General features: G+C 42.8%; 1 protein-coding gene across 2 annotated transcripts in view; it reads left to right on the top strand.

Moving 5' to 3' along the window:
* The first annotated feature begins 5996 nt into the window (after positions 1 to 5996).
* Positions 5997 to 10452, top strand: part of polr3g (polymerase (RNA) III (DNA directed) polypeptide G) — a 39461-nt gene continuing 35005 nt past the window's right edge. For both annotated transcript variants that reach the window (XM_059969334.1, XM_059969333.1), the window contains exon 1: positions 5997 to 6393. In XM_059969334.1, coding sequence (XP_059825317.1) covers positions 6369 to 6393 — 25 coding nt within the window. In that variant the 5' untranslated portion in view covers positions 5997 to 6368. The remainder of the gene's footprint in view (positions 6394 to 10452) is intronic.

Genomic DNA, 10452 nt, shown 5'->3' with positions numbered 1-10452 from the left:
TCACACATTACATCAGGCATACTGCTAGTGTCTTCCACAGTGAAGACTGACGCAAAATACTCATTTAGTTCATCAGCCATCTTCTTGTCCCACATTATTATTTCTCCTGCCTCATTTTTTAGTGGTTCTATGTCCACTCTCATTTCACTTTTATTGTTAACATACCTGTACTTGAAAAAACTTTTACTTCATGACTGAATGGCGGAGCAGACTCGATGGGGAGATGACCTAATTCTGCTTCTATTCTTACGGTCTAAATTAAAATAAAAAATTGACACAAACTGGGAATGCCTGTCAGATGTTGGCAACAGCAACAAATTGACACAGTCAGTCAACGTCTCGTGCCTCAAGTTAGGGTGTCACTTACTGTATGAATTGAATTGAACTGAATTAACTTTATTACATACATCCTTCATATACGCTACATCTCTATCTAAATGTGCAATGTGTAATTTATAATAAATATTATGTGCAACAGGACAGTCAATATAACTTAGAAATATAACAATGTCAACATTGAAGGCCTGGTGGAAGAAGCTGTCCCGGTGTCTGTTGGTCCTGGCTTTTATGCTGCGGTACCATTTCCTGGATGGTAGCAGCTGTAACAGTTTGTGGTTGGGGTGACTCGGGTCTCCAATGATCCTTTGGGCCCATTTTACACACCTGTCACTGTAAATGTCCTGAATTGTGGGAAGTTCACATCCATAGATGCGCTGGACTGTCCACACCACTCTCTGCGGAATCCTGCAATTGAGGGAAGTACAATTCCTATACCAGGCAGAGATGCAGAGAGTCAGGATGCTCTCAATTATGCCCCTGTAGAAAGTTCTTAGAATTGGGGGCCCATACCAAACTTCCTCAACCGTCTGAGGTGAAAGAGGTGCTGTTGTGCCTTTTTCACCACACAGCTGGTGTGTACAGACCATGTGAGATCCTTAGTGATGTGGATGCCGAGGAACTTAAGCTGTTTACCCTCTCAACCGAAGATCCAATGATGTCATTAGGGGTGAGCCTGTCTCCATTCATCCTATAGTCCACACCAACTCCTTTGTTTTCATGACATTGAGGGACCCCCCCCCCCACCCAGAATCCTTAACACCCCAGGATAACTTCTATTTCCCAAACATCCCCTCAGAACACATAACCACTCCCTTTGGGAATCACTGATTTTGAGATACAGTCCAATGAGCTGTGCCACCCAGTAACACACATATTTAACACAAGCCTAATTGCAGGACAATTTACAATGATCAATTAAACTCCTAAATATAAATATAAATATAACTCGTACATCTGTGGACTGTGGGAGAAAACCAGAGCACCAGGAAGAACCCCATGCACTCAGGGAGAAAGTACAAACTTCTTACAGAGGACACTGGAACTGACCTCCTAATTCTGAGGCCCCAAGCCATAAAAGTATCATGCCAACTTCTACGTTACTGAGGCGCCCTGCCTTTATGATCATCTTAGAACATTCAAAGTATATGTATGTCACCACATACTACCCTGAGATTCATTTCCTTGCAGCCATTCACAGTAAGTACAAGAAACACAATGAAATCAATGAAAGACCGTACCCAACAGGATGGACAAACAACCAGTGTGCAAAAGACAACAATCTATGCAAATACAAAAGAAATAAAATAATAAGAAAAACTAAGATGACAATTTTTAGAAAACACCACTTATTCAAACACACTTAGGTTCACACTACCTAGGACAGAAGGAGGAAGAGGAATAACAGACACAAAAATTTTACACAACCATCAGATAAAACTTCTAAAGATGTACTTTCATCAACAAGAAAAGGATTCCTCACTCCACATGAGCGTATGCAATTCAGGTAAGAAGATACAACTCAGAAACATCACTAAAATTAAATGAAAGCACAACCCAGAAAAATGAATAAATTATCAATATAGAAGAAAAGGTTAACCAGTGGAAGAGTATGACTTTCCATGGAAGACATCCCCACAATCTGACCAGACTAGATGTCAACAAGGAAGCATCGAACACCTGACGTAGAATTGAAAACCTCTTCCCAGAAACATACAGGACAGGATCACAAAAATGATCAAAAATACATAATAAAAGACCAATAAATTCAAGATGATAAATGCAGAAAATGCTGAGGGAAACCAGAAACAATCCAGCTCATTACAGGATCCTGTAGTAGTTTAACTCAATTTAATTAAATTACACAGGCATAATCAAGTGACAAATATCATTCACCAAAATCTAGCTTTAAAATACAAACTCAAGGACATCTTTGAGGAGCGGTGCCTTAGGAAGGTGACATCCATCATTAAGGATACCAACCACCCAGGACATGCCCTCTTCACACTTTTACTGTCAGGAAGGAGATATAGAAGCCAGAACGCACACACTCAGCGATTCAGGAACAGCTTCTTCCCCTCTGCCATCCGATATCTAAATGGACATTGAACTCATTAACACTCCCTTACTCCTTTTTTAGTTCTGTTGTTTTGCACTACTTATTTTTAACTTAACTAAATACAAGTCTGATCCAGTTTTAGAGTCAGGATCCACAAATTATATTATGACTAATCCATTATTACAGATAGGACAATCCATAATAACCATCCAGATATAGTATTACAGGATAAATGAGCACAAACAACTTACTTAATAGATACAGCCATTCCAAACACACACAACTTACAGAAATCAGTGTGTGAAAAACACCTGAAATATGCTGAATTAAAAAAGGAAATTGAAAGACTTTGGAACTTGAACAGGTTATACATTGTCCCAATAGTAATATCTACAACTGGTATAATCCCAAAAGCACTACACAATAGCTTTAAACAAATAGGTCAACACAGCAATATTAATGTAAATCTCCAGAAAGCCACAATACTAAAATCCACTAGATGTGTCCAAAATTTTCTAGCAATTTAGAAATGAATGTGCTTGGCTATGACTGTAGCTCAGGTTTTACTAGCTTCAGCTGATAAAAAATACAAATGTAACAAAATAATAATAGTTAATAAGCAATAAATATCAAGAACATGAGATAAAGAGTCCTTGAAGATGGAAATCGATTTGTCACTGTGATATGGATGAACAGAAAGTAAACTGTCTAGGATGTAGTGGCACTCACTCCCTGACAGTGGGGCTTAGAGCAAATACTGTTTGAGTGGCAGAGTGAAGATACATCTCTACCAAAGGAGGTGTAAGGTGTTCTTTCCCTCTCCTAGCCTGCAGGTCACTCCTGGGCAAGGTGTAGCACCTGCTTACCCCCAATCAGGGTCACGTGAAGCCATGGGAGCAGGTGGTGGATTTCACAAGTCCTGGTTACGCGACCACTGACGCCAAGCAGACAATCTCTGAGAGTATTGATAATGGCTGGAGTCACCCGTCTTGTAAAGACACTGCTCAGAAGAAGGCAATGGTAAACCACTTCCATAGAAAAAATATGACAAGCTCAATCATGGTCAAGGGAAGACCATGATCACCCATGTCATACGACATGACACATAATGAACAAACAAACTATTTGCTATTCAAAAGTACATTGTCAATACAACTGCTCTTAATTTCATCATTAAGCTGTTGCAGGTACACGTTTAATCATACAGTTGGCAAACCTTACTTCAGCAAATGCATTTCAATTAATCATCGACAGTAGACTGAGGACCATTTATTGACAGAGAGCATAGCCACAATCCCTTCTCAAAAGTTGCCACACCACCGGGTTCAGGAACAGTTAGTTCCCTTCGAACTTCAGGCTCCTGAACATATGGACTCACTTCCAAGGACTCTTCATCTTATGTTCTCAATATTTATTGCTTGTTTATTTATTATTATAATTATTGTTTCTTGTTTGTTCTTTCTGGATTCCAGCTTGTTGTCTTTTTTGTCCTTGTTGGTTTTTCATCCTTCCTGTTGGGTGAGGTCTTTCATTGATTCTATTGTGTTTCTTGGATTTACTATGTATGCCTGCTGGAAAATGAATCTCAGTATATGGTGACATATATGTACTTTGATAATAAATTTACTTTGAACTATGAACGTTGATATAGTGGACAGTCAGAGCCTTTTTTCCCCAGGGCAGAAATGGTGAGTACGAGGACGGTGTTTGGATGGACGTATATGGGAGGATGTCGGAGCTAAATATTTTTTACACAGGGAGTGGTGGGTGCATTGAATGCCCTGCCAGGGGTGGTGGTAGAGGCAGATGCACATGGATAAAAGGACAATGGAATGTTATGTGGGAGGGAAGGTTAGAATGACTTTAGAGAAGATTAAAGGGTCAGCACTACACCGTGGGCCAAAGGGCCTGTAATATGTCATGGTAAGATATCAGTGTTTGAGCTAGTGGAAGATGATGACACATCACAATGGCAGTGAAAGGTCCCCAGTTGTCTTGCACTCCATGCCACTGGACTCTGACCCCGATCTGTCAGGGAAAATGTGGTGACTGCCTGCGCATCAGCTTCCCCACATTAAACAAAGTCACTCACAGAGGTCCTGCATTAAGGGAATCCACCCTGACTTCATGGATTATGTGCATCCTGGATCAGCCTCTGCAGCCCCTTGATGACTCACCAACAGCCAACCTCCCAGGAGAACATCATACTCAACTTGAGTGAGGAAGGTTCTCAGCCCAAAATGTCTACTCTTCATCGATTAACAGTTCCCAACTTTTAGTTTTAGCCCCGGATCCCTACCGTTAACTGAGGGTCCATGGACCCTAGGTTGCGAGCATAAGAACATAAGAAATAGGAGCAGGAGTAGGCCATCTGGTCGGTGGAGCCTGCTCCGCCATTTAACAAGATGATGGTTGATCTGACCATGGATTCATCTCCACCTACCTGCCTTTAATAACTCTTAATTCTCCTACTATGCAAAAATCTATCCAACCTTTTCTTAATGCAAACAAGAGAAAATCTACAGATGCTGAAAATCCAAGCAACACACACAATGCTGGAGGAACTCAGCAGGTCAGGCAGCATCTATGGCTACAATCGATGTTTTGGGCCAAGACCCTTCCGCGGGACTGGGCGAAAAAAGCTGGAGTAGATTTTAAAAGGTGGGGGAGGGGACAGAGAAGCACAAGGTGATAGGTGAAACCTGCAGGGGGAGGGATGTAGTAACGAGCTGGGAGGTTGATTGGTGAAAGAGAAGGGGGAATCTGATAGAAGAGGACGGAAGGCCAGGGAAGAAGGAAAAGGGGGGAGGAGGAGCATCAGAGGGAGGCGATGGACAGGTGAGGGAGGGAAAAGGGGATGGGGCATTACCAGAAGTTCGACGAACCTTGTCTTAAATATATTTACTGAGGCCGCCTTCACTGCAGAGAATTCCACAGATTCTCCACTCTTCGGGAAACGCAGTTCCTCTTCATCTCCATCCTAAGTTTCCAAGCATAGATGCTGCCCGACCTGCTGAGTTCCTCCAGCATTTTACGGGTGTTGCTCTGGATTTCCAGCATCTGCAGAAGCTCTTGTGTTTAAAAAGTACTATGAATATTGTCAATGCAAACATCCGCTTTCGACCAGAAGGTTACTCCCTCAGCCGAACACAGTTCTAAACCTTCAAGAGATGAATAACTTCGTGTTTAATGGTGTTGTTTGTGGAATATCTCGGAAGAGAAGTATCCCGCTGTTATGCACCTTAACCAGAATCAGGTTTAATATCACCGGTATGTGTCGTGGAATTTGTTGTTCTGTAGCAGAACTATGTTGTGTACGTAGCAACAACTTTAATTACCAGAAGTATATGTTAAAATGTAAATTAAACAAGTAATGCGAAAAGAGAGCAAAATACTGAGGTAGTGTCCATAGGCTCATTTTCCATTCAGAAATCCGATGCTGGAGGGGAAGATGAGGAAGAGAACTGGCTTCTGCTATTGCTGGCCGTTATTTCCATGACAAAGCCGTTTTGGAAATGCTGAGTCAGGCATGTCACATTGGGACGGTGCATGCGTGGTCCACGCCAAATGGGAAAAGCCGGAGGGCGGGGAGACTCCCTCTTAAATAGGGACGTGTATGAGAGGGACATTTTTATTTCTCCATCATTAGTTTTGGACCGAAGCTGTAGTGGGACCCCGGCTCTGAACTCGTCGCGTTCAGCCGAGGGTGGGGTGTGGAGTGGATGCGGGGAGCGGGTTAACGGTGCCGGCGCTGCCCTGAGCGGAAAGGTGTACTTGTGCAAGGCGCAGTCAGTCCGTTGCCTGAGCTCCCGCAGTCCTGGGACCGGAGCCGGTGAAAAGCCGCGGCGGGGAGGGGTGTCAGCATCGCTCCCGGGGTAATGTCTGAGAGAGGACGCGGCCGGGGTAGAGCACAGTTCACCTTTAACATCGAAGCCATCGGCTTCTCCAGAGGCGAATCCTTGCCTGATACTGGATGCCAGCCGCTCCCTTTATTCCCGGTAGGTGCGAACAGTTTATTCTAAAGGGGCCGAATCCCAGCTAGTCAAGTCGTACAGTGCAGGAGTGGAGGCTCACTGTGACCCGCTTTTCGAACTTCACCTCCATTCTAAGAGAGGCCGGTAAAATATTTAGGAGTAATACACAAAATGCTGGAGGAATTCAACAGGTCAGACAGCATCTATGGAGAGGAATAACAGTCGCAATTTCGGGCTGAATCCTGAATCAGGACTCATTTTATTCCCCTCCATAGCTGTTACCTGACCTGCTGAGTGTCTTTAGCATGTCGCGTGTGTTGCTCTGGATGTTCAGTATTTGCTTAATCTCTTGTGTTTCAAATATTTAGGACTTTTTTTTCTTGTTCCAAAACTCAAACCGGATTATAAACAGATGCCACACGGGGAGACAAATATTTAAGCGCAGCTAGCCCTGTTTTAATAAGTAAAACAGCTGAGTGGGACCGAACCGTCGACTGGAATGGGGTGTGTTTTGCGTTACTGTTTTTTTTATTGCCTTTTATTCTTGAGAATTGTTGTATTTTATTTCTAGTGTCAATTAGGAAAAGTGTCATTTATTACATTTGGATCGTGAAATGAAATTTGACTATCAACTGATGTCATTTCATTTTTTCCCAAGATATAATTCAAATCGTGTCGAATTCCAGGGAGCATAATTTTAAGGTGACTGGAGGAAAATATGGGGTGTGGGAATAAACCATAAGACATAGGAACAGAATAAGCCCATTCAGCCCACTGAGATGACACTGCCATTCCATCATGGCTGATTTATTTTCCCCCGCAACCCATTCTCCTGCTCTCTCCCTGTAACTTTGACGCCCCGAATAATCACTATCCTATCAACCTCCGCTTTAAATGACTCGAGTAGTCTCTGGCAACGAATTCCAGATTCAACACCCTCTGTCTAAAGAAATTCATCCTCAGCTGTTCCAAAGGGCCGTCGGTGTATTGAGGCTGTGTCCTCTGGACAGAGACTCGCCCACTAAAGGAGACATCCTCTCCACGTCCACACTGTCTAGGCCTTTCAATAGTCGCTAGGGTCTCAGCCCGAAACGTCGACAGTGCTTCTCCTTATAGATGCTGCCTGGCCTGCTGTGTTCCACCTGCATTTTGTGTGTGTTGTTAGCACATGTATGTCGCTAGGGTGCCTAAGACTTTTGCGCAGTCGTTCGTTATGTGCGTTGTCCTATGACGTAGATGATCATGATCTTACATGACTGCTCTTGACAATTTTTTTCTGCATAAGTGGTTTGCCATTGCCTTCCTCTGGGCAGTGTCTTTACACATACAAGTAATCTGGAAAGAGCAGGAAAAAAGTGAGGTTGAGTATCTGTTCAGAGGAAGAAGCTGTTCCTAGAAGGCTAAGTGAGTGTCTTCAGGTTCCTGCCCGTCCTCCCTGATGGTGGTAATGGTAGTAATAATGGGGGGGGGAGGGGAGGTTAGATTGATGCTGGAATAAGTTAGAAGGTCGGGCTAAGAGGATGTACCAATCTGTTGGGATGGTAAGAAGCACGCCGCGAAACTTCACGTTGCAGTAGATAAATAGTTGCAGTACTTTTTTTCTCTCGCTGGGTCAGTGGGTGGTCGTACGTTGCCTACCGGCGCATGCGCAAAACGCCGGGGAACGACCGCCCGGGTTCAGCGTGCCGGGTCTGGCTGCTCAGCGGCTACACCAATGTACCGAATACATTGTCAATGAATGTAAGAATCAAAGGCACCGCACTACATGTATTTAAGAATTTTTTTTATTATGAATGAAGTTTATTTTGTACATAAAATAAACTTACTTCGCCTCATTTTAATACAGGTCAATTCATAAACTCCTGTCTTGTCTTATTGACCGCTAGTTCGTTTGAAAAAAGAAAGGTTAATTTCCTGTTTTGCAGTGTCAGCTTAATTGTTTAAATAGAAGCGTCCAGGTATTTTTGACAGCAGTGAGATATGTGGCCTGGAAAGCTAAAATAAGCCATGAAAAAGATGTTTTTATATATTAAAAGTAAATTTATTATCAAAATGCATATATGTCACCATATACAACCCTGAGATTAAAATTTACGTCAATGTGTCTTTAAAGTATGCCTCCGATAGGTTGTTTTCTGTCTGAAATTAAGGGAGTATCAAACTTGTTATTTACACAAAGAAAACTACAGCTCACGACGTTGTGCCAATGACCCTCCATTTGCCTTCCATCCCTATGCCTATCTAAGTATCAGGGCATAAGGTCTACAGTAGGAGCAGTATTAGGATATTTGGCCTATCAGGTCTGCTCCACCATTTCATCATAGTTAATTTATTACCCCAGTCAATCCCATGCCTTCCATAAGAATATAATGTGTGCAGCGAGATGTTGGAGATCTTGTAGCAAGTTCGTCGTCTTTTATGTTAGGGGAGCAGCATCAGTGCTGGTGATGCACAAGGACTAAAATTCATCAAAAAGGCTGCATCTGCCCTTGGCTACAGCTTGGACTTTTTTGAGTTAGTGGTGGAGAGGAGATCATTAACCAAACTGTTATCCATTGTAGACAATCAGGCACTTCCTCTCCATGACCTGCTGAATAAGCAGTAGAGCACCCTTTCAAACAGACTCATTCAGCTCCACCGTTACAGAAAATCTTCCCTACCAAATGCAATAAGCATGTGCAACAGTTCATCTCTGTGCAACAGGAGAACACATGTCGTAGTATAATAGTCTCTGCTTCTTTATTTTGTACATTATTGTCTGTTGGTATACTATTTTTATATTACTATTTTACACTATTGTTATTCTGTTATTATTCTGCTAAGTGTGTTTTTAAATTTTGCTGCTGTAACAAAAGAATTTCTGACTCAACATCAATAAAGTAATTATTATAATTATGAAAAGACACGGTGACATTTAATGTATTAAGCCTCCAGCACATTCCCTGGCAGTGCATTCCAGGCACTTAACACCCACCTCTGATAGAAAAATAGAAACATGGAAAATAGGTGCAGGAGTAGGCCATTTGGCCCTTTGAGCCTGCACCACCATTCAGTATGATCATGGCTGATCATCCAACTCAGAACCCTGTACCTGCTTTCTCTCCATACCCCCGATCCCTTTAGCCACAATGGCCATATCTAACTTCCTCTTAAGTATAGCCAATGAACTGGCCTGAACTGTTTCCTGTGGCAGAAAATTCCACAGATTCACCAATCTCTGTGTGAAGAAGTTTTTCCTCATCTCGGTCCTAAAAGGCTTCCCTTTTATCCTTAAACTGTGACCCATCATTCTGGACTTCCCCAACATCGGAAACAATCTTCCTGCATTTAGCCTGTCCAATCCCTTTAGAATTTTATACGTTTCAATAAGATCCCCCCTCAATCTTCTAAATTCCAGTGAGTATAAGCCTAGCCGATCCAGTCTTTCTTCATGCGAAAGTCCTGCCATCCCAGGAATCAATCTGGTGAACCTGCTCTGTACTCCCTCTATAGTAAGAATGTCTTTCCTCAGATTAGGGGACCAAAACTGCATACAAATTCTAGGTGCCATCTCACCAAGGCCTTGTACAACTGCAGTAGAACCTCCCTGCTCCTGTACTCAAATCCTTTTGCTATGAATGCCAACATACCATTTGCCTTTTTCACCGCCTGCTGTACCTGCATGCCCACCTTAAATGACTGGTGTACAATGACACCCAGGTCTCGTTGCATCTCCCCTTTTCCTAATCGGCCACCGTTCAGATTCTGTTCTCCTGTTCTTGCAACCAAAGTGGATAACCTCACATTTATCCACATTAAATTGCATCTGCCATGAATTTGCCCACTCACCTAACCGATCCAAGTCACCCTGCATCCTCTTAGCATCCTCCTCACAGCTAACGCCGCCGCCCAGCTTCGTGTCATCCGCAAACTTGGAAAAGCTGCATTTAATTCCCTCGTCTAAATCATTAATATATATTGTAAACAACTGGGGTCCCAACACTGAGCCTTGCGGTACCCCACTAGTCACTACCTGCCACTCTGAAAAGGTCCCGTTTACTCCTACTCTTTGCTTCCTGTGTGCCAACCAATTCTCTATCCACA

This window comes from Hypanus sabinus, chromosome 5, assembly GCF_030144855.1.
Source record: "Hypanus sabinus isolate sHypSab1 chromosome 5, sHypSab1.hap1, whole genome shotgun sequence".
Taxonomy (NCBI): Eukaryota; Metazoa; Chordata; class Chondrichthyes; order Myliobatiformes; family Dasyatidae; genus Hypanus; species Hypanus sabinus.
Note: the sequence above shows the minus strand (reverse complement) of the source record. Positions and strands in the feature narration are given on the sequence as shown.